The 27,321-nt window shown below is 46.8% G+C and overlaps 3 protein-coding genes across 7 annotated transcripts in view; 1 reads left to right on the forward strand and 2 right to left on the reverse strand.

The window, feature by feature from the left end:
• Positions 1-3,082: 3,082 nt before the first annotated feature.
• Positions 3,083-15,988, reverse strand: zmiz2 (zinc finger, MIZ-type containing 2). Of its 4 annotated transcripts, none has more exons than XM_083669615.1 (21): positions 15,548-15,988; positions 11,966-12,071; positions 11,173-11,290; positions 10,811-11,025; positions 10,400-10,568; positions 9,879-10,082; positions 9,517-9,729; positions 9,160-9,243; positions 8,840-9,035; positions 8,544-8,685; positions 8,065-8,143; positions 7,813-7,944; positions 7,439-7,544; positions 7,100-7,257; positions 6,861-6,928; positions 6,689-6,757; positions 6,232-6,473; positions 5,929-6,047; positions 4,512-4,727; positions 4,069-4,102; positions 3,083-3,716 (listed from the first exon to the last, which is right to left on the reverse strand). In XM_083669615.1, exons 2-21 carry the CDS (start codon positions 12,010-12,012, stop codon positions 3,706-3,708), a joined length of 2,622 nt encoding a protein of 873 aa, XP_083525741.1. In that variant the 5' UTR covers positions 12,013-12,071; positions 15,548-15,988; the 3' UTR covers positions 3,083-3,705. The 4 variants fall into 4 exon arrangements, with proteins under 4 accessions (XP_083525741.1, XP_083525740.1, XP_083525739.1 ...); XM_083669614.1 differs by having other exon boundaries at positions 4,002-4,102; XM_083669613.1 differs by lacking the exon at positions 4,069-4,102 and having other exon boundaries at positions 8,858-9,035.
• A 3,880-nt stretch (positions 15,989-19,868) lies between these two features.
• pargl (poly (ADP-ribose) glycohydrolase, like) lies at positions 19,869-25,734 on the forward strand. Its single transcript, XM_083669631.1, has 16 exons — positions 19,869-20,145; positions 20,979-21,307; positions 21,620-21,742; positions 21,979-22,071; positions 22,261-22,332; positions 22,500-22,586; positions 22,823-22,983; positions 23,139-23,218; positions 23,425-23,491; positions 23,671-23,746; positions 23,950-24,097; positions 24,349-24,427; positions 24,515-24,623; positions 24,799-24,907; positions 24,996-25,124; positions 25,224-25,734. Exons 2-16 carry the CDS (start codon positions 20,981-20,983, stop codon positions 25,337-25,339), a joined length of 1,776 nt encoding a protein of 591 aa, XP_083525757.1. The 5' UTR covers positions 19,869-20,145; positions 20,979-20,980; the 3' UTR covers positions 25,340-25,734.
• A 203-nt stretch (positions 25,735-25,937) lies between these two features.
• Positions 25,938-27,321, reverse strand: part of ogdhb (oxoglutarate dehydrogenase b) — a 14,116-nt gene continuing 12,732 nt past the window's right edge. For both annotated transcript variants that reach the window (XM_083669610.1, XM_083669611.1), the window contains 3 exons: positions 27,232-27,321; positions 26,937-27,091; positions 25,938-26,798 (listed from right to left, as the gene is read on the reverse strand). The exon at positions 27,232-27,321 is cut by the window's right edge and continues 74 nt beyond it. In XM_083669610.1, coding sequence (XP_083525736.1) covers positions 26,678-26,798; positions 26,937-27,091; positions 27,232-27,321 — 366 coding nt within the window. In that variant the 3' untranslated portion in view covers positions 25,938-26,677. The remainder of the gene's footprint in view (positions 26,799-26,936; positions 27,092-27,231) is intronic.

Consider the following 27,321-nt stretch of genomic DNA (forward strand, 5'->3'; position numbering starts at 1 on the left):
AAAAACGTAGCCTGGTCTGATGAATCTCGATTTCTGCTGAAGCACACAGATGGTAGGGTCAGAATTTGGCGCCAACAGCATGAATCCGTGGACCCAACTTGCCTTGTCTCAACAGTCCAAGCAGGTGGAGGTGGTGTAATGGTGTGGGGAATGTTTTCTTGGCACACTTTGGGCCCGTTAATACCAATCAATCATCGCTTGAATGCCTTAGCTTATTTGAGTATTGTTGCTGACCATGTGCATCCCTTCATGGCCACAATTTACCCATCTTGTAATGGCTACTTCCAGCATGATAATGTGCCATGTCACAAAGCAAAAGTAATCTCAAACTGGTTTCATGAACATGACAATGAGTTCAGTGTTCTTCAGTGGCCTTCCCAGTCACCGGATCTGAATCCAATGGAACACCTTTGGGATGCGGTAGAACAGGAGATTCACAGTTTGAAAGTGCACCTGAAAAATCTGCAGGAATTGCGTAATGCAATCATGTTATCATGGACCAGAATCTCAAAGGAATGTTTCCAACCTCTTGTAGAATCAATGCCACAAAGAATTGAGGCTGTTTTGAGAGCAAATGGAGGCCCTACCCAGTATTGGTATAAAGTTCCTAATAAAGTGCTCAGTGAGTGTAAGGTAGACAGAATGCCATTAGTTTGAGATCAATAGACAAACAGGCATTGATGAATGAACGCGCACAGTGTAGTATAATCACAAATCAATTATTGCAGCGTAATAAAGGGAAAGCAACCGACATGTTTTGATTATTTGAAAAGATATAGCTTTGTGACAAAGGTGCTCTGTGTGAGTGTTTTCGTGTGTTTTAACGTGTGCGGGGGCCACGCCTGAAATGTTGCGGCGGGTGAATCGATTGTATCGGGTTGCTGATTCGAGCCTGCAGAACATGGGATGACGTCAGTGTGATCTCTCCTTTATGGTGCGTTCTAGTTCCCCTCGAATCTCAGAGCTTCCCAGTTGGTGACGTTGGTCAAATCGCAAATACAACATGAGCGTGGTCAAGTGCTTCTGATGTCGGAACAACTCTTCAACCAGTATTATTGCAGCTAGCTAACTAGCTCAAGTCAATTTCCTAATGTTCACAAGTCATCCTAAGCAAGCTTCTACTTTTGGTGCTCCTTATTGCATTCAAGAGACATCTGGAGAACTACTTTATCAACCATGTTAAAATTGTCCACAAATGAAGGAAACTGTTGATAATGATTTACCATCTACTTTCAAAATCTGTGTTTTGGCAGCCATTTCTCCACGGAGAAGGTGAAAGATTACTGAAAACATCACAACTTGTAAAAACGGGTATCATCCTTCTACTCCAAGGCCCTTTCTCATTATTAGAAACTACATTTTTCGAGTCCTCTCCTCTGTCCTCTACTCGCGTCCTACTCAAAATGCATTGGAGGAGAAGATGTAGGTTCCTCCCAAGGAGAGGAGGCGAGGAATTAAGTTTTTAACAATTGAGAAAGGGCCCAAGGTTCCCACTTGGAGGCTCGTTCAAGTGCTTATTTCCGAGTCGGAAACTCGTATTTACGAAATATGACTAGAACGCACCATTACACCAGCTATGGGGGCAAATACAGTAAAGAGAAGGACACATGCTCAAAAGTGACGTGTTTACTTATCAAACATCATGGAGATATTTTACATTAGGCTATTTTAGAAAAACAAATCAATTAATCTTTGAGATGTTGCCTTTTACAATTTCAAATGCCATTATATTGGGATTCAGTGATGTAAGAAGTGACATAAAAAGAAATAGATACATTATTTCCTAGCAGACATGCTGGTCTTGTCAGTCTGCTCCCTTGCAAAATCGCTCACAGAGCTTGCATGACTGACAGTTTCAAGCAAACCCTATCTTAGAACAAAAACACAGCTCCACCAATTATCTATAAACAAGGATATTGTTATCAATATGAACATGAATATCTTACATATGTAATATGTTCTCAAATGAGAACAAGAGCATGTTAACTGAGATGGCAGGTGGTGCCAAGAGAACTGTTCCAAGTAACAACTTCAGATAGTATGGTAGACTCAAGTCACTCACTCCTTGCAGCTGCAGATCCCATCCTTATGCCTTTGATGTCCGTTTTTAAAACGTGTTGATCGGATAGAGACAGCGAGGGAGAAAACATTCACACACTCAAGTCTGATCTGCTGCCAGGCTATACCTGGTGAATGCTTCTCCTTCCTCTGTCCTCCCATCTCTCCTCTCCATAAATGCACAGAAGCTCACCAGCAAACCTTAGGTGGTGGTGGTGATGATTTCTGTTGGTTTATCTGAAACAGTGTAACCAGGGGAAACTGATTTTAACAGGAAAATATTGCCATTTGCGTGGGACTGCTAGGCGTGTGTAACTATCTGTCTATTGTTTCTGTCGTATAAAGTGGGGCTCGGGGGGGTTTAAGGAGGGGTGTGTGTGTTTATGTACTATAATGGCCTGCCTGAGGTTTTGGGGGCTACTGATTCTGTGATTCAGACAGATTCTCTGACCGGTGTACCGTCCACTATTCATGAAATACACTTAACAGTATTGGACCACAACATAGAGCACTGGACCACAACAAAGTGAACATACTAAATACAGTTTGCTGAATTACCTTATGTATAACATATCATACTTCACGTTAACTGAAGATTATTCATGTTTTTGTCCTGTATTGTCTTTCTCCTGTTTTTATGTTTATTGTGTCGATGTATGTGTAACTAATATTAATAACTCATTGGAACAGGTCTCTCTTTTATAAGATACTTGTAAATCTCAACTGGACATAGCTGTATAAATAAAGGATGAATGAACAAAAAGTGAGTCACACACCTCACCCGTAACCTTTCCTCCTCCTCTCTTTCTCACTCAAGTTCAACACTCCTGGATCAGGATAAACAAATTAAAAAAAAAACACTCAAACTGCTTTTGTTTGCTGGTGTTGCATTACATCATCTGTGTGAGTAAGGTGTGTACATGATCAGGAGGGAACAATACATATTCTATTTCTCTCATTTATAATTCATTGAGAAGATAAAGAACACCTCTGAGTTTCTCAGAGTCATGTTGACAGCCAGAGCTTCATTACAACTGTCCTTTTTTTATTGACAAGTCCACAATCCTAATTACATGGCAGCCGACAATCTCTCTTTTCTCCCTGAACATATCTTTTGAAAAATTAGAATCCTTCAGCTCTTCATTTAAGAATATTGAATTACAGTTAAAACTGCTGGCCAGTGGAGACAGTCCCATGTGTCAGGCTTCAGATAAACAGGTGTTCCAGTGTGAACAGTGGTCCTTCTGTATGGATTCAAAGCTCCGTGGGACGCTTAAAAAAAAATGACACAAAATACAACAGAATTTGGACTGAATTAAAAACCACCCATTGCAACTTCTCACAAACAACCCTGTTTGTCCAGTTCATAGTGAGTGTGGTTGGGCAGACATGGGAGTATAAAAACATGGATTTCTCTCCGTCCCCTCTGCCTACACCTAACACCCATATTATACTGGGAGGGGTGGGGCGTGTGGATGGTCTCAGAATGGCGGAGAGCCGCGAGGGAGGGATGGGTGTAGGATGAGTGTGCGGAGAGGAGGAGTGGGTCCTCAGTTGTTCTCAAATAAAGAGAGCAGGTCGTCGTTGCTGTTGGTAGGAAGGTCAGGGGGGCCCAGGTACGACAACAACTCATCTGGATTTGTCAGCTCAGGAAGAAGCTGAGGGGAGAAAGAGAGAGAGAGAGGGGGGGGGGGGGAGAGAAAGAGAGAGAGAGGGAGAGAGAGAGAGAGAGGGAGAGAGAGAGATCTTATTGATGTCAGCTACTGTTATCATAAATTGCTTTGGCACTAAGTTCTTTCACTTTTCATGCCAATATAGCCTCTTGAATTGAAATGTATAGGGGGGAGTGAAAGAGAGAAAGTGGTGGAGAGAGAGAGTGTGGAAGAAGAGAAAAGTAGTTTGTTGTACATGATAAGAGAGTTAAGATTGAGATTTCCACATGCCTTCATTTCCACATGCCTAACTAACTCATATGTAACCTATGAGTCTCCTCAGTTTGGGTTCTCTTACGGTTCTCGTAGTAGAATCTGTTGAAGTTCCTCCCCTGCACCCGGTTCCCCCGTCCCCAATGAGAGAGGGAGGGTGGGGGTTAGTATAAAACCACCCACACGAGTCCAGATACAACACAGGACTCTAGAACTACTGTGAATGAGCAGAGCAGGTGACATTTGGACGGCACAAAAATGTTGGGATCTTACAAAAAAAAAAAGAAAAAAAAAAGGCATAATTTATGTTCTTATTGACGTTATGACGAAAATGATGCGAGCAAAAATGCGGGCGTTCTAGGTAACATCTTCACATTTCAGTGCTGTCAAAATGGGGCCCTAAATCAAAGTCATTATTTTATCATCAGGAGGGCTGAGGTTCTGATAGTAAGTGTTTACAATGGAATTTTCCAGACTTGGTTGGTAAGCCACTGTCATACAAAAGGCGGAAAATAAGCAAACACTCACGTCTAGTGCATGCTCCGGTCCCTCTCCTCCAGGCCCCGCTGGGCCCCCCAGACCGAACGTGCCCTCTGCCTGCAGCCGAGGATTCTGGGCAGTGGAGTTCCGCTGGTGCATAGGGCTGCTGGCCCCCCCATGACCCTGGTTACCATGGACACTTGAATGCTGCTGCTGCTGCTGAAGGGCATTCTGGGAAGGGTCCATACGGCCTGGGTGAGGCATCTGAGAGAGAGAGAGAGATTGACATGCTTGAAACACACTGCAATCCTCTATATTACTTCTGCTCAACTGTCTGCTTGTGACTGCACTAGAGGTGTGGTGTAGAGTGTGTGTGTGTGTGTGTGTAGGGGGGGGGAAGGGACACTTTGTACTCTCTCTAAAAGCTTTCTTGGACAGTTGAGCAGCTGTGTGTGACAGGCGTGTGTTTGTGTGCGTGTGTGAGTGAGTGTGAGTGAGGGGGTAGCCAGAGTAAATGCTGTCTCCTCCAGGTTTAGTCAAAAGGCTCTTCACGGCATACACAAGCCAGAAGGGCACGACAGTCACTCTTACATAACTTGGATGAATAAAGCACACACGCATGCGCACGCGATTCAGTCATATCAGACCTGAAACCCTTTCACCAGTCAATGGCCACAGGCACAACATGATACAATACAATCTAACCCTATCGTCATTCAACTCATGGTTGAATTCAAAGCCACTCAGTCAACAAATCAGTAGGCAGCTAAGGCTGAATTCTGGTCCGGCGGTAATACGTAGCATGCACTAAACCGCTTCAAGACTCAATACAACGCTCCTGACAGTACCGCACAACTTTCAAAGAAGCTAGCTTGTCGCTCAGGGAGTGTCAACTGACTCATATCAGGGAGGTTTTTCCTGTCACAACACGAGACGACCAACAGTAACAAGCTCGCCTCTGCTACACAAGCGAGCGCCATGCTTGAACAAAAAAGAAAAAAGGAGAAAATGGAACCAAAACGGGAAAGAAAACTATCAACTTTTATACCCCGTTTCTCATTCAGCTGTTCAGTTGACCTCACTTGCGACTCAAAAGTGAAGTACATTTCCCAGAGATAAGACTCAGGGCTGATGAAGCACATGCGTTGTCCTAACCTCGGCACATTCATATGTTGGCGTTGGCGGTCATTGTCTTCGTCACCTAGTCGACCGTTAAGCGATCCCCCACCCTGAACTGACTCAATAGATGTGGGATTAACCCCTAACCCCTGTCATTATGGCCTGAGGCAGAAGCAACCTCAGCAAATACACTGACAAGAGTGTCTGTGCGTGCACATGTGTACCTATGGATTTGTATCCGTCTGTGTGTGTGTGTGTGTGTTGGTGCAAGTTCATGTGCATGTGTGTGTAGTATAGTGTACGTGTAGTTTATTTGAGAGATGTGTGTGTGTGTGCCCACGCTAACCTGGTCAGGCTGGTAGGAGTGTGGCGGCTGTCCAGATGAAGAGTATTCTCCTAGTGTGGGAGTGCCAGGAGTGTTAGGGAAATCTGGGAATCCTGGCTGGCTGGAGTATCCTGAACCGGCTGGGAGAGCAGGACAAGAGACAGTTTAAACACAGGATCAGCTCACTTTGTATAAATCAACAGTGTTTACTTTTGACAGGCTTATGTCCTTACTTTCATGGATTATCCTGGCTGGGGGGTAGTATTTCTAACATGGTGTGTGTGTGTGTGTGTGTGTGTGTGTGCACACGCACGCCCTCCCTACCTTGGCTGTTGAAGTCTGGTGTGTTCCTGCCCCCAGGTGTTAAGTTCTGGTATGGCGAGGAGGCGGGGCCCAGAGCAGCGATCATCTCCATGACGCTCGGCAGGATCATGAGACTGGGGCTGACAGTACGGCAGCGCTTCAGGACCGGCCCGTCCAACTCCTCCTTTATGTGCAGGTCTGGTTTGACAGGCACCGGTCTCCAACCACACACTGGATCTATGGTGATCTCCTCATACTCAGAACTGACAAGAGGGAGAGGGAATCTTGTATTCATTCTGCGCAATCAATCAATGAATCCTTTTTATCCAATCAATTCATTCATCTTTTATTATCCTTTATTATTATTATTATTTTTATTATCCAGTGATATGGGTGTGCTTGCAGGGGTCATACAGAAATAATACAATACAAAAATGTATTAAACTAGTGAGGAATTCACACTCTCTCTCCCTCTTACTTTTGAATGTAGATGAGAATCCCAAGCATGTATTGGTCGACTTCCAGTCCCTCCAGTAAAGCTGTTTTACTGTAGTAGAGAGAGAGAGAGAGACACGTGATCAGATGTTCAGAGGTCTGCCAGAATAACAGATCATAAATATCATATTAAGTAAATCCTTTTGTTTGCGTACTTGCACACAGGGCATCTCCAGGTCCCTCTCTCACAGTTAAGCTGCAGATATGACTCCAGGTCAAAACACTGCAGAGAGGGAGAGAGAGGGTGAGAGGGGGGGAGAGAGAGGCCACAGAGAGGGGGGATTAGGGATTGTGTGCATGTTAGTATGTGAGAATGTGTGTGTGCGTGCGCGTATGTGGTTTAAACTCACCTGTGTTTGTGTGTGTGTGTGTGTGTGTGTGTGTGTACACTCACCTGTATGTGCCTGCAGTCATGTCCTCGTGCGGGCAGCTGGATGCGCCTGAATGTGATTGGACATTTCAGAGACACTTTAATAGCGGTCTGCTCCACCCCATCCTCTCCGTTCAGTCCTGCCGTCCCCGGGATGGTGCCGCTGCTGAAGTTCCTCTTTACTGAGAGACAAGCCAGAGACGCACCGCGTGAGTCACACATCAGAGTACACTGAGACTGTGGAGCGATAGTTTTACCGTCGTTTCATCTACGGGTTTCCGAGCCAGAGCCTACCGTTACTCGCACACAACAGCACTCTGCTAGGTGTGTGTGTGTGTGTGTGTGTGTGTGTCTCTCACTCACTCTTAGTGACGCAGTGCTCGGCAGGCAGCAGCCTCTTCTTCATCAAACCCTGTAGAACAGACCTCACAGAGGGCCTATGGACCAGCTGCAACACAAACAGATGGGACTGGAGAGAGAGAGAGAGGGAGGGAGAGAGAGAGAGAGGGAGGGAGAGAGAGAGAGAGGGAGGGAGGGAGGGAGGGAGAGAGGGAGGGAGGGAGGGAGGGAGGGAGGGAGGGAGAGGGAGAGGTTCAGTTGGAATGTGTTGAATTTCAAATACAGTAAGACCGTAAGACATACCGTACGCGGTAAATACATTCCGCTTCCGTCCCACACGCCCAAACGCACGAGGGGCAACATGGTGTGTGTGTGTGTGTGTGTGTGTGTACACTCACACAGCAGCAGGCGGTGACGGTGATCTGGATGGTGTTGCGTCCTGGTTGACACACCGGTTTCAGGTACAGGGGCTTATGGGACGTCTTGTTGTCACCTCTCTCGATGGTGAGGGGAGTGGCATTCACACTCACCTGAGATGGGGAGGGGGGGGGAGGGGAGGGAGGGAGGGGGGAGGGGGGTCAGTCATGAAACAGTATTCTAAAGTCCAGGGCTGGTTGTCAGCAGTCAAGGGGTGCAGTGTTGATGCTCACCTGCACAGAGGCGGGCCAGTTAGTGTTCATCTGTCTGTCCTCGTGGTGATAACACTTGAACTGCAGCTCCAGATCTGGCCTACAGGGACGGACGGACGGACGGGGACGGAGACAGAGACACACACACACAATTATCAGTGTTATGAATTAACTAAACAGTGCATGACAGCGGTGCATTTGACGAGACATACCTGGAACCAATATGAATAATTACTGTGTATCATTTTCTTTTTTTCCCCCCCTGGTTGTAAAACTCATGAGAAAGTTTGTTCAACTGTGAGAAAGTGTCTTTTGAGCCTTGCATTCATTTCAATGGGATATTTGAGCAAAGGTTTGAGTTGCATACACGTGCTGCGTACGTGTATGGGATTTGGTCCTTAGTTTACAGTCCTGACTATGAAACAGGGAACATGTCCTCATAGAGGGTAAGTCACTGCACCGCATCTCGTTGTCTGTGATTGAGCGGCTCAGATTCTGACCTCATCATCAGGGTCTTGTAGACGGAGTCTCGGAGCTGGAAGGCATGGTTACTGACAGCAAGGTTGTGCTCCAACCGAAAGGGCTCTAAAACCACCCCGTCACGCACTGGGAAGGTCAAACGCAGGTCATCACTGGGGTTACCTGGAAAGGGCAGAGGTAGAGGCAGGGGGAGTGGAGGGTAGGGGGGGGGTCAGTCATGAATTCATTCAACTTTATGAAACCCAGATCCACAATCATTTTTTCATTAGTTGCTGAGATTAACAGCAAAATGGCTTCCTTTTCTCAGTGCTCATACCCAGGTCTTGGGTCTCACCCGTAGGGGACTGTAGGGAGTTGATGTTGGGCTTGGTGTCAGGGGGGAGGTAGGGAGGTTTGTTGTCCTGCCCGGGGGACATATAGGGGGGCATAGAACTTCCCGGTGTCATCGGAGGGGTGGGGTTGCCTCTGAGAGGAGAGCTGGGATACCCTGGCATCACCCCACGGCCGCCAGGCTGACAGGAGAGGAGAGGAAAATAAGGAGACGGTGAGTGAGAGAGAAATACCGAAGATTTCTGAATAAATACAACAACAAAAAATTACATCGGCATACAACAGAGGCACCGTAGGTAATCTTACCCCATTGACAGCAGCCTGTGTAAAGGCATTGTATCCTCCTGTGCCCCCTGGTGGCAGACTGCCCTGACCATTAAACTGCTCCTGCTGAGAACACACACACACACACAGGAGATAAATAGATTAGAGATCATCTGCACAGAATAAATCATCACCGTTGCAGAAAACATGCACTGATGATGTCAATGGGAGGTTTTTTCCAGTTTTTTGTTTTTTTCACCCCCTGTATCCAAGAACGGATCCATAGCAAACATGCTGTCTATGGGATGCTTTACCATCACCATCACTGCTGAAGATAGTGTAAGTTTGGTGGTGGTGGTGGTGGGGGGGGGGGGGGGTGGGAGTGTTGGATGTGCTTACCTTGAAGTACTGTGCTGGGTTGGGCTGTCCAGGTCCTGAGGGATACTGTGCTGGGTTGGGTGGTCCCGGGGTGTACTGGCCCATTTGGGGCATGCGGTGGCTGGGATAGGAGGGCGAGGGTGCGGATCGTTGTGGGGGGCCGGAGGGGTACTGCAGGGGCTGCCCAGGGTACGGTGACATCCCACCGGACCCGTATTGCTGCACCGGAAAACCCTTCAAGATGAGAGGAGGGAGAAGTGAGTGAGTATTTGTGAGAGTGTGTGTTAGTATGGGGCATGTCTATGCGGTTCAAAATCTATTTGAGTATATGTGTGTACTTGTATGCGCCTGCACGTGTTTGTGTGCGGTGGTGTGTCACTAACCTCTGAGTTGTAGGGCCGTTTGAGCCCCTGCTGTCCTCCTGGGTAACCTCCGTGCTGGGGCATCCTCTGGGCCTGGGCAGGGTGGGAAGGGTAGATGCCGCCCATGGAAGGATGGAGGCCAGGCCGGGAAGGGACCATCCCTGGGGGGCCACGTGGGCCGGAGTGGGACAGGAACTGCGTGCTGTAAGAGGAAGCTCCACCCATCTGGTGAGAGGGGAGGGCAGAGGGTAAGTGTGGGTGTTAGAACAATGCAGAGCTGATACACACACTAAACCGTGCCACAGAATGCGTTCCCCCATTGCAGGAGACTGAGAAACAGACTTTTAACAGTCTGTCGCTGAAGCAAGGCTGAGTTAGGCTGTCATGGGCTGAGTTAGGCCGTCTCTGGAGTGTGTGAGTGCTGCAGGGACAGCTCCTGCTCTACCACCTTCCTATCCTTCAACATTTTTTGATAGATACATATCTGACCCTAAAACAGTGGTCAGAAGATGCAGACAGCAACAGCAGGCAGAACTCCTTACCTGGCCATAGTTCAGTTCCTGGTTCTGCTTCTCCTGAATTGCGGCGACCGTTGCCGTGGCAGTGGCTGTTGCCGTGGCAGCAGCAGCGGCAACAGCAGCAGCAGTCGCCTGTGTGAAGTCCGACGGTTGGCGATTTCCCATACCGCCCCCGACACTGTTATTGGAGTAGCTAAAGAGAGGGGCAGAGAGAGATGTGAAGGATTTGGGGGGGGGGGGGGGCGATAGGTCATGCCTTTTGCTTGACCAGGTTTATTTGAAAAACTCTTTCATGAAATTAGTCAAAATAGCAGCAGACCAAATACAATAAAAATCTGATTGTGGATGTACTTCTCGTTGCAACATAGCTAGGCCACCTTACTTCCTTCATTCATTGAATAGAGTGAAAAGGAGAATAAAAAGCCTCTCTCGTACCTCCCACCATACCCCTGTGCTGGGTTGTAGTTGGGGTTGGGTCGTCCATACAGGCCCGGTTGTCCATAGCCCTTGGAGACAGCGTCTTGGTAGCTCTGCTGGCTCAGGTACTGGGAGCTCATACCGGGACTCATACCGGGACTCATTCCGGGGCCGCCACCGGACATCATGTGACCGCCAGAGTTCCCGCCTGGACCCATGGGTGAGACAAACACCTGCAGGGGAAACAGGAAGAGGGGAGGAGGTTTTGCAATGTGACGACATGGAGGAATAGGTGAGCGGAAAGACACGGGGATGGCGGAGGGAGGGACCAGATATAGGGAGGAGAAGGAGGAAGAGCGTTGTGATTGGCTGTCTGTTACCTGGCTGTGCGTGGGATTGGTCACACCCCACACTGTGGTAACCACGGAGAGGGATCCTGGTGGTGCCTGATTGGTGCCTTGTTGCCAGGACACAGGGTCATACAGGAAGCTATCGTCGCTGTGGGAGACAGACAGGAAGAGTTATTATCGGATAGCGTGGTGCAGGTAAGGAGATATTTTATGAAAAGCATGGTGGTGATTTGCTATGGAAATCGATGGTCAACAATGCCAACAAAATATTAAGGACTAACAAATTAGGGTTAAGGTAAGTCCTGCATGTGTGATTCTGACCTCTCCAAGTGACTGACAAGTTAGCTTAATAGTTTGGCACATGGTCAATTCTGGATGCAAAAATGAACAAAATGAGTCTGTGAGAGATGAGTGACTTGTCACATGCTCAATTGGTACCGGTTTCCATGACAACAAATTCACTTAGAAACCAGCAAGATTAGCTCACTGAGGGAAACATGTGGGTGTACATGTGAGTGGAGAGCACAACAGCAGAGCTGTGTGTGTGTGTGTGTGTGTGTGTGTGTGTGTGTGTGTACACTACTGTAGGCCTGGGTTCTGTAAGGGTTGAGGTTACCCTCCACTTCCTCTCCTAAAAAACACAGGAAGCGCCTTCGCTGGAACAGGAAACCAACACTCCAGCACCAAACCAGCAGAAGCCAATCAGAACTCAGATCACAGAGCTCAACAGAGAGGATGAGAGGTCAAATCTGAACAGTTTAACTGGGGACAATGTGTTTAGTCTGTGTAAATAACTAAAGGGAAACAGTGTGTGTGTGCTCACCTGTGTGGAGTGGGAGGCAAGGCAGGTTTCATGGAGTGGGGGTTCATCGGAGGTATGAGGGGGGTCAACAGAGAACCCCTACACTCCTCAACCTGACACAGGCAGCCTGAGAGAGAGAGAGAGAGAGAGAGAGAGAGAGAGAGAGAGAGAGAGAGAGGGGTTAGTCATAGCTGTACACTTTTTGAAGAGCAACGATCAGCATAAGCCCACACGCTGAAAAGTCCAAAAGCTTATTTCCCTCCAATACATCTGTGTGCGCGTGTGTTAAAAGCGTTGCTCCTCTTTCTCTCATAGGAGGGGGAGGGACTACGGGAGCTAAATTTAGAGTGCTTTCGAAAGGAATCTAAGAGAACAGAGATGCAAGGAGGCAGACGAACTGAACATGGACGGTGGACACACACGTACAAATAAACACACAGTTGGCAGCAGAGAGGGCTTCTCTTGTCCTGCCATTTTGTGTGTCACAATGATTAAGGCAAAAACAACCTCCAGCTCTCTCCTTCCCTCCCAAATCATCACTCCTAATAAACCTCTCTGCCCCCCCCCCCCTCCCCCCTGCTCTCTCATTATCCACCAACTTCAAAGCCTATCTCCTTGCTCAGTTTTTTGGGAGGGTGGGGGGGGGGGGGATAAGCAAATGAGAGTAACAAACACATAGGCGTACCCTCTCCCCACCAACTATCACACTCCAAAGCGGCAGCTCATCCCTCACTTATTCCCGCTGCTGGCTCTCACACACTACACACACCCTCTAAAATCACTCTAAGACACACACCTTAAAAACTCCGGGATGAGATTAGTGCTGACACATTGTTTGTTGTGTCTGGCTGGAGCAAACAAACAAACAAACACACTTCGACGTGAATGTGTGTGAGGAGCTAGAAGCGCTGACTGTACCAATGAACAGAACACACTGTTCCCTCGCCCTTTCCTTCTGTCTCCCTCTCCCTCTCTCGACTTCGCTTCTGTCCCTTCCAAGTTCCCACTTCAATGCCTCCATACATCCGACCCCCCCCCCCCCCCCCTCCCACACACACACACACACACACACCACTAGAACTGCCTGTACCCATATGCAAGCGTACTGTATAAATACATTTGATACGATAAAGAAAAAATGTGCCTTACAACAGCCTGTTACAGATGATGTACGAATGATAAAAACCCTTTGAAAGACATCGCCTAGAAAACACTTGAGAGCTGCGTCAGTGTGTGTACGTCAGGGCAGGAGGCTGCGTCACTGCCGTGGGGCTTTTTGCATCGAGTCAGAACGGCGTGTCAGAGAGGGTGTCCCGCCCACACCACTGACTCACACACTCTCTCTCTCTCTCTCTCTCACACACACACTTATCATATCTTGCCTATCTTTAGCCCAGTGTAATAAAGTTACCAGAGAAGTGCGAGACACACAGTCTCAACAACAACACACCCTCAATTCTGCACTGACCTGAAGACCCAATATACGGGAGGTGCCAGCAAATGACGCTGACTGTGCATTTGCTTTTGTCAGTCCAGCACTTTCACATCACTGCAGAAGAAAGAAAGATGAGGAGGTGCATCCCGGCCCTTGGCTGCCTCTCAAAACTCTTTCCTCTCTCCGTGCCTCCTTCTCAGAACACATTAGAGGAAATTCAAAGAATCCGAGGATTCAATGGCTTTTTTAAAAAGGGAGGTGAGGAGAAAGGAGGTTAGGAAAGAACTTGTAAGATGTGGCCCTTGTACGCAGGAGAGGTTTTGCAGGATTCCAGGAATTCCATGCAAGCCGGGTGGTGGCACTCAGGAATGACCCCAGTGACCTCGGAAAGGAAAACTATACACACATACGGTGAAATTACACTGCTGACCTCAGAACACTGATGGCCCAGGCCCTGCTTCTGTATCACCTCATCTCATATACACTGTAACAATAATGAAGGCATTAGGCCTAGATCCATCAAACAACACAGACACACACATTGTGCCTCACAAAAACCGCCCTTTGACTGCGTCTCTCTGTCCTGCTGTCTGTCTTCTTGTAGGCCTGTACCTGCCTGGCTTACTACCTCCCTGTCTGTAGCAGACCCATGAATGTCCTTTAACCATCGTCCAAGACTAGTAAGACAGGATTAACTGGCTTTCAATCCTGAACATGGGGGCCTGAGGGAGTAAGAGGAAGGGAAGAATCAATGAAGGGGGAAGTCATCTCTCTGCTACCCTATGGTGATATTGCTTTACATGTCACTCACACAGTACTAACTACTAGGCCATGTGTTTGCGTGAATGTGTGTGTGTGTGTGTGTGTGTGTGTGTGAATGTGAGTGTAATACAGACAAAGCGAACAGCAGGTGAGACAGAGTTACAGGTGACAGACCAGCTGTTTAGGACAGATTAGGGACCTCAGGCCATTTAAAGCAAACATGCTGCATGTTGAAGTGTGAACTCCCAACAGTCTCCAACTACAACACAGTAGCGTATCCTCCCTGGCCAGGTCTATTATTTTCTCATTAGTTACGACAATAAATCATAATATTAAACCACCACTTTATTCTCTTGGCCACCTAGAGAATCATGACACCCCCCCCCCCCACACACACACACACACACACACACACACACACACACACACACCACCACCACCACCACAGCAGCTAGCACTAACTAACATCAGGCAGACAGAACCCTCTAGGTTACTGTCAACTACACTATCCTTTACCATCTGAATTGACTCAGAGAGTCATCTGACTCCATCACCTTGGCCTCCTGCATCAATGTCTGCTGGGTCAGAAACATGGTTCCTTGGGTTCAGTCAAGGTGAGAGCAAGTGAGATGATCCATCCTTACTACTGGGCTGGTGTAAAACAGCCTCATATCATTAGCCTTACATTAACAGTACAGTCCTGATGAAGGCAACTGTACAGTTTTTATCGCAGCTCCGAGCTCATGACACAGGGAGATTGACAGATCGCGTTCACATTGCATGAAAATGTGTTGCAACATGTCACACTGAATTACGATCAGATCGCCCGCCGTTTATACATAAACACTTGGAGAACATGCTGTGCTGACCCAGAACGCTGCTTCGCGGAGATACAATTTTTACAAAAGAACAACATCATGTTTCCTTTGTCACGGAATTCCAAAGCAGTTTAGCTCACCACAATGTAGCCACTTCAACTACGCGTGCTCGCACTAGGGAAAAAAAACAATGGGAGACATTTTGTTTCACCTAACCTTGTAATTATTGTATCTGGGAGTGCGGAGTTTGCGACATTATTTGTTTACAAGAACTACTCGATTCGTTTCCGCCGTCAGTTCGGTATGTCCACGTTTACCATATGTAAGAATGACTGTCATCAACCGTGGAATTACTTTGTTAGCCAGCTAGCTGGCTAATTAGCAAACGGAAGCATAGCAAGGCATGACTAACAAACGAGTAACGTACGTTATAACGTCTTATAACACCTGTCAAACAAAGATCATAGACTGTTCTGGTTAACTACAAGCTACGTGTATTGTGTACCTTTGTAAATTTAGGCTAATGCTGCCGCACATTGCATTCATAGTCAATATGGCTTTTAGCTAGCGAGGCTACAGCTAACCTACCTTTGACTCCAACTGCCCGGAGTTGGTTGGTTGCCTGTTTGACTCCGTGTTCTTCAGCTCCAAGAAATGTGGACTGGTGTTGCCAAGAATGTGTTGCTTCGCCACTTTTTTTTATCAGAACAGAGCAGTCTGTTCAAGGCTGGCGTTTTTAACTTGTAGCATCCATTTGCAAACGTTTCCTCTTTGAAATATGTAGCTCCTCTGTTCGAAAACGTCTAAAAAGTCGAGGATCGACCATCAGTTAGTGTGGGCATCTCGATTCGACTGCATCCTTGAAGCGGTATACAAGTGAGCAGACTCGCTATTTAAGTCAGGTCCGTGGTAGTATGCCGTATTCTAGCTAAGCTCGGTTGCATACCTCCCTGACTGACTATTGCACAATGGCCCGCTATAATATATTCATGAGATCACGGGCTTGTGTCTCCGACAGGAGAAAAGCATTTTTCATGTCCCTCCTCACTGGCTGACTTATCTTCGCCCCCAGACCAGAGTAGCTGATCATCTATGGAGAGCGATGTCGCCATCTGCTTCAGAGAATGACGTTGTAAACGGTAAACGATCGGCTCATGTAGGCGTATATTTTGTATGGACTGATCGATTGCAGGAGACATTTGTCAATTTACTTTGTGAGAATAATTTAATGACGCTTCAGATTCACATCGGGCTTATTCAGAGGCAGAAATGTAACAATAGATAATAGAGCAGACAACTAATATTTCCATTCCTCTTGTAGGTGAGGCAGTTTGTATCAGAGAGAGAAAAGATGAAAGCAACCATGGCAATAATACATGGGAGGGGAACAATAGATAAGTACACTATACTTAAAACGGCTGCTCACTGAAAATGCTCTGTGCTGTGAAAATGACAGTATGGGTGAGGTGATGGGGTAGCCTAATTAGAGTATAGGAACTTCAGCACTGTGCATAATGTCAAGTGGCTTCCTCTCTTTGCCTCCTCCCCTCAATCCGCACTGATCTCAAATGAACTGTAGGTTGAAGAACCTGTCAGATCAGTGCAGATAATGGAGAAGTGAAAGGAATGAAAGGAAGCCATTTTACACTTCTGAGATGCAACCTCTGGCACCCTGTGGAACCAAAATCAATGACACACACACACACACACACACACACACACACACACACCACTAAGTTTGTGTACGTGCGTCTGTCTGTGTCATTGATTTTAAGCAGTAGATATCTGCATAGCTGTGTGTGTGTGTGTGTGTGTGTGTGTGTGTGTGTCTCTCAGTAGAGGTGTCTGCAGCATCCTGCTGGAGGGCAGTGTAGCGTGGTTAATAAAAAGTCCGACCTGCTCTTCACAGCTCTCTGTTGCCCTGGAAACAGGTGCTGAGATTCTCTCCTTTTTCCACATCTTTCTCTCCTCTATCCATATCAGTGCCCCCCCCTCTCACCTACCCCCCCCCCCCCCCCCCGGCTCCTCCCCCACGACCTGCTGCAGCACACAGACATAGACACCATGCACACAACAGACACGCACACAACATTCCAATCTACTGCAGTCATTTAGCAATGTCACAGGCTAGAACAATCTGCTTCCACTCCACATACGAGCACACACACACACACACACTCTCTGCAGGGTCAAACAGTGGTTTAATGTTGTTGTAATATTGATCCTTCAGTGGTTTGTGTGATTCCAGCAGGACAACCACTGCTGCAACAATCTGACCTCCAGCTAATCTCTGTTGGGGGGAGGGGAAAAAAGGGAGGGAGGGGAAAGCGAGAGAGAGAGAGAGGAATAGAGAGAATAGAGAGAGAGAGAGAGAGAGAGAGAGAGCAAGGCTGCACTGTTAGGTTATTGGAGAGTCTGTCCCCCTGTACTCTATTGGTTGAGATACGGATGGAGACAAAGGGAAGAGGGAAGCTCTGAAGCAGTGAGTCTGCTTTCCTCCTCCTCTTTTTTTCTCCTCTCCTCTAGAGCTGTGTTTTCCTCCTTCTCTCTCTTCTTCAAGTCTTGCTGAATTCCAGATCAGCCCCCTAGCCCCTACATGCTAGGCACTTCTGTAGATCAGCATGGATAGGATACGTAGGTACAGTATGGTAATTGCTTCACCTTTCCCTTTGATTGGCTGAGTGGAATGTTCACCATATTGTTTCAGATTTACAGGAGTGGTTGCTAGGTAGTGGCGGGGAAGGGCAAGGGGTTGATTTTGAATTCCTGTGTGCGAATCACTGTGTGCTAAGCTCACACACACACACACATCATGCACCTCTAGGCCACCGCAGCAGCCATCAGCTGGATCAGAGCTAGGAACACACACACACACACACACACACACACACACACACAAGTGAAGTGTTTCTTCACTTTCAGGCCTTTTTAAGTCATCGTTGTTGTTCCAGGGTGCTGTGAGCATTCCATTGTGGTGACTTCTCTCTGGCCAGCGGAGGAACATTCCAGGGAAATGCTTGACGCACATTAACACACACGGACAAAGGCAGAATGAATACTGATAACGCACAATTTATAGTACGTCCCGCTCTAGCTGCTTTTGTTAGTACTTGGTTGCCCTCATATCTGTAGGCTAAATGCTTCAGGTAAACTCATACTACAGCCATCTGTCTATCTGTTCCCAACACTGCTGGAGTCACTGCTGGAGTCAGAGAGCCTAACCTACTGACCCAAATCTGGTCCTTTGTGCTTCCACTCCTCCTACATACACACACACACACACACACACACCATATTATTATATTCCATTGATCACCCATCTGCTCAGGAAAATGTTCATAACAGACAGGTTCTGCATCTAAACATGTTCTTTGTATGCTGCTACTGATAACTCTTTATGTATCTCTTTACTCCATTTCCAAAGACCTCCTCCCGTTCCTTACCACCGTAATCAATTCCTCTCTATCCACAGGATCTGTCCCAGTTGCCTTTAAGACAGCCAGAGTCAAGCCTCTTCTCAAGAAACCAACTCTTGACCCGTCTGCTGTCCATAACTACAGACCAGTACTGGATACTGGATACAGTACTGGAAGGACAGTCTGTGCTTGTTATCTAAAACCCTTGAACGTGCTGTCTCTAACCAACTATCTCACTATCTCCTTCAGAACAACCTCCTTGACCCTCACCAATCCGGCTTTAAGGCTGGGCACTCTACTGAGACTGCTCTCTTTGCTTTTCACGGATGCCCTCCACTCTGCTCGAGCTTCCTCCCTCTCCTCTGTTCTCATTCTTCTGGACCTGTCTGCTGCATTCGACACAATAAACCACCTGATCCTTCTCTCCACCCTCCCAGAACTGGGCATCTCTGGCTCTGCACTCTCCTGGTTTACATCCTACCTGGCCGATCACTCTTACCAGGTGGCGTGGAGAGGATTGCTGTCCTCTGAACATCACAGCGACAGCACACTCCTGTAGATTCTTCCTCTACAACATCAGAAGGATATGTCCATTCCTCACAAGAGAAGCAGCACAACTCTTGGTCCAGACACTTGTGATCTTCCACCTTGACTACTGCAACACACTCTTGGCCGGGCTCCACCATCAGACCTCTGCAGCTCATCCAGAATGTTGCCGCCCATCTGGTGTTCAATCTCCGCAAATTCTCTCATGTCACCACCCTCCTTCGCACCCTTCACTGGCTCCCGGTAGCAGCTCGCATCAGATTCAAGACCCTGGTGCTCGCCTACCGGGCGGCAAAGGGAACAGCCCCTCCCGACTTGCAAACAATGGTAAGCCCCCAAACCCCTGCCTGATCACTCCGCTCTTTCACCTCGGCTGGCTGCCTGGCACTGCCGCCTCTACCTGGATGCAGCAGGTGGAACAAGCTTCCCACTGCTGTCAGGACTGCCTATCACTACCTATCTTCCACCGTAGACTGAAGTCCCATCTCTTCAAGCTACATTTTGACTGTCCCTCCTAAAGACCTCTTCATCCCCACTACCCCACAGTTTCTCTACTGTAAATAAAAATAAACAAAAACAAATTTAAAAAAGTAATTCTTCCTTCTAGAATTGTGACTGCCAACGGCCCCTGGTCATGGCATAGATTTGTTTTTCTTATGATGACTGATGTATAGATGATTCACTTACTTAGACAAATGTAAGTCGCTGTGGATAAAGGCGTCTGCTAAATGTCTAAAATGTAAATGTAAATGTTATGTCAGCTTGTGGTTACCAGCCATGTACCAAGAGAGCGACAGAGTGCAACGGGTCCTGCGCAGCTCAGGACTGACGCACCTGAAATACCAAACCTTGATTGAATCAAGTGTGCGAACCGGTGTGTTTTGTTGTCTATCACTGCCACCTTGTGTTCAAAAATAGAACTGAGGCTTCCCTCAAAGTATCCAACCCAGTGTGACGATGACAACAATAATCATAGCCTTATTTTTTTGCTAGGCTACCTAGATATTAGCAATGGTAATAATATGCGAACTGCAGACGGTGGGAATGTAGGCTTTGCCTACGCGATTCTATGAGCAGGTGGTACTACGACATATCCATGCTGTACATTTCACTTTCGTTTTCAAATCTGCTACGCTGCTTTGGTACCTCACATAACTGGTCTCTTGTCTGGCATTTTACATTTTCACACTTCCGAAATTATCTGCACATTCGGGCACCATTCAAGTGAGTATTCTAGCCCTTCGCCATCCACAAACAAACAGTAAATATGTATTGCTTCTCAATATACCTATTGAACTTGTCTAACTCTATCTAAGGCCTACATTACATTATGAAAGTAAAACCAGAAGTGATTGAATTATAATTTTGTATTCTAGAAGCTGAGTCTGACAAGTTTCCACTTCAAATGTTTACAGTAACATTACCAAAATATTTAGGTTCCACTTGTCAGATTAGACTTGCTCTGCGTGAATTGATGCGCTACGTCCTCAACGTAAAGCAGCCTACGCTTTATTGAATTTAAGTTTACGTTATTTGAAACGATTTGGTCACTACACAATGTATAGGTAATATAAAAGAAGCCTACAAGACAAATACAAAGTACAACACAACGTTTTAAAACACAAATTGTATAGAATCAGCTCTAGGGATATACATTTTATTTACTTCAAATACATAAAATACATTACAAATACAAATCTGTGAATGGACAAGTGTCTCAGACAGTAGAAATGGACTACTGTCTCCGACAGTAGAGGATCTGTCTTAGTCTTTGTGTAGTTCAGCTCCCACACCCAGACCTACCAATGTGGAGGGAGTGGCACATTTTGGCAAATAAGGTAGTGAAGATCCTGCCATAGCCTATGCATTAGGAGAAATCTGCAGGTCTCAGTTCCAAATGAATCAAAAATATTTGAACCATTCAATTAGAACCAATGTTGTTGGACCACAGGAGCACTGTTTGGTATGACAGGGTTCCCTCCTGGCCCACTGTTTGGTATGACAGGGTTCACTCCTGGCCCACTGTGAGTGTGTTGTGTACCTTTCTTTCCTCCTAGAGATGGCCAAGCGTAATGACAGCTCCCAGATGAAAGCCGCCATGCAGACAGACTGCCCAGAGGAGGTCAATGGTCAGGGGGTCAAACGCGAGGTTCCTGTGGGACGCCTGGTTGCCGTTGACAATGCAGACGATGTCAAAGAGGGCGCCATGCCGTGCCGCTCCGAACAGCCCACCAGACAGAGGGAGAGTGAGAAGGAGAGAGAGAGGGGAGAAGCAAAGGAGGAGAGAGGTTCATGCTGCTATCTTCATCAGCTGAAGCGAGTCCCACAGTGCCATGTGGCGCTGGAGCCATTGACCTTCAGAAGAACACACACAGTCCTCATAGACGTAAGGGTCTTACCTGGGTTACTCTGGTTCTCTGGTCACCTGGCTCTGATCTCAGATCTCATATCTCTACTCTTGCTCAGGTGTTTGAGAGAGGCATACAGAAAACAACCCCTTGTCCCCTTCTGTTTACATAATGTGAGAGAAACCAGATAGCTGGAAGCAACTATCACTATGTAGTCTGAGATCACCTTTTGTAGCCCTCTCATGAGCATAGAGGATGTTCTGTAATAATGCTAACACCTGATAGTGTTGAAACAGTTCCCATTTCATGCATGAGGAGATCACTCCTGTCTGTCTCTCTCCTTTGTGTAGGTGAATACCTTCCGTGACCTAAGAGTATTGAAAGCTCAGCAGGGGTCTGATTTCTGGCGCAAGGATTATGTTAAGATGCCATGCTCACCCAAGAACCTCATCACCAAGCCTGGACTCCTTCGGGTGGGATAAGCTGATTTGCTCATTGCCTATTTGACTATTTCTCTGTGTTGCTCTGTCCCAGATCCCTCTGGTCACAAACTCACTGTCTCACACACTCTCCTCTCCTCACACATTTTCGGGTCTGTCTAGCTCACCAATGGGTTTCCAAACTGACTGATATTTCAGTTGATGGATTGGTTGATTAATTGATTGATTGATTGATTGATTGATTATACCGTTCTTTTGATTGTCCCCAGATGAGCAGCTCCCCAGCCAGCCGATGGGATGTGGTCTGTAAGCAGTTGGAGGGTCTGGCTAAGAAGACCACAGCATCAGTGGATGACGTGGAGGTGCAACCACAGCCATGAACACTTTGAATACAGAAAGAGAACAGCAACACACTGATTTAGGCTTGAGTGTTTATCACAGGCAGCTATGCTCACTTGATATGGGCTAGAGATACTTTATTCTTTTATTCTCTCAGAAACAAGAGAAGTAATGGATGTATGTGGTTGATTGAAGTTTCTCTCTCTGCTCAGAAAGCCATTAAGAAATACAATCCAAAGTATGAAGATCGATGGTCCTTTGTTGCTCTGCAGTCATTTGTGAAGGTGAGTTACCCACTTACCGTTGTAAAAATGACATGCAGTGTAACCCCTTTATTTGGGAAATTTGAAACGTGTACAGTATCTCTTTTACCACTACCTAGCACTCCCTTTCTTCCTGTATCACCCCTCACCACCCTCTTGTTCTGTTCTTCTCTCTCCCTCTCCTCCAGAGTATTCCCAAGGAGGAGAACGACTGCTGTGCATTATTTCCTAAGATTGCTAAACTGGCCTTAAAACTTCCGTCCTATCTAAAGAAGGTAACAACACAGAAACTGCTTCAGAGTACACAGATAATACTTGCAATTTAGGTTCTACATTTTGAAGAGATGTTTTTTTTTTTTTTTTAAATATGATGGTGTGTGTGTGTGTGTGTGTGTGTGTGTGTGTGTGTGTGTGTGTGTGTGTGTGTGTGTGTGTGTGTGTGTGTGTGTGTGTGTGTGTGTGTGTGTGTGTGTGTGTGTGTGTGTGTGTGTGTGTGTGCGTGCACGCGCAGGCTATACCTTTGCTCCAGAGGGGACAGACTCACTCCATCACGTTCTCCCAGGGCCAGATAGCCTGTCTGCTGGCTAATGCTTTCTACTGCACCTTCCCTCACCGCAACGCCTCCAACCCTCAGGCTGAGTACCACAACTACCCCACCATCAACTTCAACAGGTCAGACAACAGAGAGAGAGAAACACACTCAACACACTCATTATTTCAGTATCGCACACCCATTCAATCATTGCATGTCCCTGCTACAGTGACTGTATATGTTCTGTGTACTGTACTGTATGTGAACTCTCTCTTTCTCTCCTCTCTGTGTGCAGTCTGTTCGGGAAATGGTCTGACACCAAGAAAGAGAAGCTGAGGGCCATCTTCCATTACTTCCGCTGTGTCTCAGAAGACAGTAAGTTACTGCCACGTCCCCTCTATATGATAGGAACAGAAGTGGTTCACTATGTATGTACAAAAGCCGTGTGGTTCTCTTTAGGGTACAGAAGTAGTACACTTTATAGTTATCAGAGAAATGCCCTCTGATAATGGTTGCTGCCGGATCTACAGTTAGCCTCAGGGTTCCTGTCTGACCTTTGACCCTTGTTGTTGTCCTGGCAGGAACGAGGCCCAACGGACTGGTGACCTTCGAGAGGCGCAGTGTCAGCCACATGCCAAGTTGGAGGAGGTACACACACACACACACACACACACACACACACACACACACACACATACACACATGTTTCTGACAGTATATTTGTATTGTAATTCTAAAAATGAAAGTGTGATATGTCTCTACCCTCTCTCCTGTGTCTGTGTCTGTGTCTGTGTCTGTGTCTGTGTCTGTGTCTGTGTGTGTGTCAGCTGTAAGGATACTTTGTCCAAACTTCATGTCACCTCAGAGGGCTGCATAGAGGTGGAGGGCACAGGAATGCTACAGGTGGGCAACATCTCCAGTCAATGTTTTATTTGTTTATTTGTAGGTGATTTTTGCCTGTAGTCTTATTGATGGTGGTGTATTGGGCTCAGGACCAGTGTAAAAGTGTGTGTGTGTGTGTGTGTGTGTGTGTGTGTGTGTGTGTGTGTGTGTGTGTGTGTGTGTGTGTGTGTGTGTGTGTGTGTGTGTGTGTGTGTGTGTTACAGGTGGATTTTGCCTGTAATATGATAGGTGGTGGTGTGTTGGGCTCAGGACTGGTGCAGGAGGAGATTCTGTTCCTAATGAACCCAGAGCTGATTGTGTCTCGCCTCTTCACTGAGAAACTAGCAGACAACGAGTGTCTGTTCATCACAGGTCTGTTTGTGCGTGCGTCTGTATGACGTCATGTAGAAATCGGAGGACGGGCTCATAAAACTTTATCTTATGATGACTGATGGATAGATGATTTATTTACTTAAACAAATGTATTTGTTATAAGTCGCTTTGGATATAAAGGCGTCTGCTAAATGCCATAAATGTAAATGTAAATCATGATAGAGCAGGCAGCGTGTGAGTAAACATGCCTCAGAATAGATGATCTCTCCCCTCTCTCCCCTCTCTCCCAGGCTCTCAGCAGTTCAGTTTGTACAGTGGCTATCGTGACAGCTTTGAGTGGGCGGGCTCTTATGAAGATAACATTCCGAGGTAAGAGCAACACACACACACACACACACACACACACACACGCACGCACACGCACGCACACTGATCTGACTGATTGTTCCTCCATAGGGATGAGTGGTGTAGGCGACACAGGCAGATCTTGGCCATCGATGCTCTGCACTTCAGACACCCGAAAGAGCAGTACACCATGATACATATCACCCGAGAGCTCAATAAGGTGACACCCCAGAGGGATCCTCGGTCTGCACGCCAATAGTCTAAAGTGGCTTCATCTCTTTATCTCTTTTAGTCCATCTGCACTGTGAAAGAACTGGAGAAGTGAAAGCAAATTCCTGGTGGTCGTCCACCACAATTGTTTCCACCTTTCCATTGTATTCCATCTCCCCTCTCAGGCCTACTGTGGCTTCAAGGCTGATGGGCAGGGAAACCCAAAGCTGCTTCCAGACATTGCCACGGGCAACTGGGGCTGCGGAGCCTTTAATGGAGACAGCAAACTCAAAGGTACTTTGACGACTTCCTTTGGTACTTTGACGAATCCTGAAGGATTCAAATAAGGCCAGGATTTCTGTGTGTGTGTGTGTGTTCCCAGCTCTGATCCAGCTGATGGCTGCTGCTGTGGCCCGGAGGGGCATGGCCTTCTTCACCTTCAGGGACAGCAGGTTGGAGAGAGAACTGCAGCAGATGTACCATCTACTGACCACACGGGAAACTACAGTGGGTGAGTAGTCATCAGGTCTCCTGGACTAGAGCTTGCCACCCTTTGCCCAAAGTAGTCTCTCTGACTGAGCCCTCATGCTGTCCCTGTCCCCTTCCACAGGTAAGCTGTATGAGGTTCTGGAGGACTACTGTGCTGTACGACAGACGTCTGAAACACATGTGGATGTTTTTGAGTTTCTCAAGAATACCTTTGGAGAACAGAGGAGTCATCTGTGAGGAGAGACACCTGAGTCAAGACTCAATACTCTAGAGGGTTTCTTTCCTCTCCTCCTTCCCTGATATCCCTTCTTTCTTTCTTCCTTCCTTCCTTCCTTCCACCCACACAGAGCTGAAGCTCTAGTTGTGTAAGACAAGTAAGGGAGAAACAGCTTTTGGTTGGTTGGAGAAACAGCTTCTGTCCTATTTCAGTGCTGCTAATTAAAGTTGAAGATATTCTATAATTAAACGAAGGAGGATTAGATGAAGGTACTATGATGTCACCAGAGCTCACAAGCCAAAATGCTAAGCCCTATCTGTATAAATAGGGTATACTTTAAAAATGTAGAATGATGGTTATTCTTTCGAAAATTATTAAAACAGTTTTCAAACGGACTTCACCTTTTTGGGGTAAACGGAGTGTTGTTGTATGTTCTGTGAAGCTTCACCTTAAATCAGTTTGAGGAAAGAAGGGACAATCATGTACAGAGAGGATAGAGGTAGATATGATGAAGCAGACTAACATTCATCTTCATCTGTCAGGGCATATCCGTACACTATCCCATGTCTCTAGCAACCCACTGACTCAGAGCTATTGGAGAGCAAGGACAGCCGACAGTGACACAGGAACTGTGATGTCTTTATTGAATGAATAAACAACAAGAGGACAAACGTAGTATTGCACTATAAGAAAATAAATAAATCCTTTACTTAGTTCGAAAGAGATCCTCACCAGGTTTCACCTCGTCTTTTCATAGGTTACTACTGTTGCTGATAACAACATGTATCTAAGTTTCCAGAGTATAATCAAGTAATCTCCTGACAGTTTGTTTACATTTGGCACATGGGAGAGAGAGAGAGAGAGAGGAGAAGAGAGGATGATGAAAGGGGGAAACGGGTGGGTGATGGAGGAGAAACAAGGGGAAATGAAGGAGAAGATGGAAGGAGGTTGAAAAATAGAGGGGAATGAAGGACAGGAAGGATGAGTGGAGAGAGAGAGAGAGAGAGCGGGGGGGGGGGGGGGGGGATGGAGGGCATTTGATTTGTTTTAGTACATTCCTCATAAAACCAGTCTATTCACTGTCTACCTCTGTGGGCGTTGCCCTTCTTGGTAATAACGGCGTCAGACGACAAACAGTCTGTCAGTGTGCGTATTGCATATAAAGTCTTTCATTGCAAATAGTTTTTTTATACATAAATAAAGAAGATAAAGTATAGGGTGATGTAACCCATCATCAATGCAGGTCGAGGGTAGGAGTTAGGACTGTCCTGTGAAGGCGTCCAGGTTTGAGGGGCTGTTTTGGAGGTACGGTTGAAGAATAGGGTATTAGTGGTAAAGGGTATGCAGTCTAGGGTATGTTATGACTGTCCAGTGAACGCCTCCAGGTTGAAAGCTCTGTCCAGGAAGCGCTGCAGCTCCAGCAGGTGAGCTTGTTTATTCCCTGTCGCTGGAGCTGCTGCTGGCCCACGACCAGCATACCTACACACACACACACACACACACACACACACACACAATGTGGACGAAATTGGACACATGGTTAGAACAGCACACAACAGTAGACCCCCTGTTTTAAAAAAAAAAAAAGAAGAAAAAAAAATAGAGGGTGGGACGTACCAAACGGGGCGAGTGAGGTCAATGGTGGTGCGGATGCGGGGCTTGACGTAGTCATAGTAACCCTGGTTCTTGTGCTCCTCCTGACACCACACCAGGTCGGCGTTGGGATAGCGATCGGTCTCCGCTTTCACCAGGTCAAACGGGAACGGAGAGAGCTAGGAACAGAGAAGAAAAAACAAAGCATCATTTCAATTCCAACACAGTGACATGAAAACATCCCATAACCATGTCTTCAGTTTGGAGTACGAGTTTACTTATAGTTTACTTATAGTCTCCCATGTGCGGTATGTTTTACCTGCTCGATTCGAGCGATGGCAACAGTGTCCTCCATGCCTCTGTTCTTGCGTTCACGGGTGAGTTCGTAGTAAACCTTCCCGGCACAGAA

Source organism: Argentina silus (assembly GCF_951799395.1).
Source record: "Argentina silus genome assembly, chromosome: 5".
Lineage (NCBI taxonomy): Eukaryota > Metazoa > Chordata > Actinopteri > Argentiniformes > Argentinidae > Argentina > Argentina silus.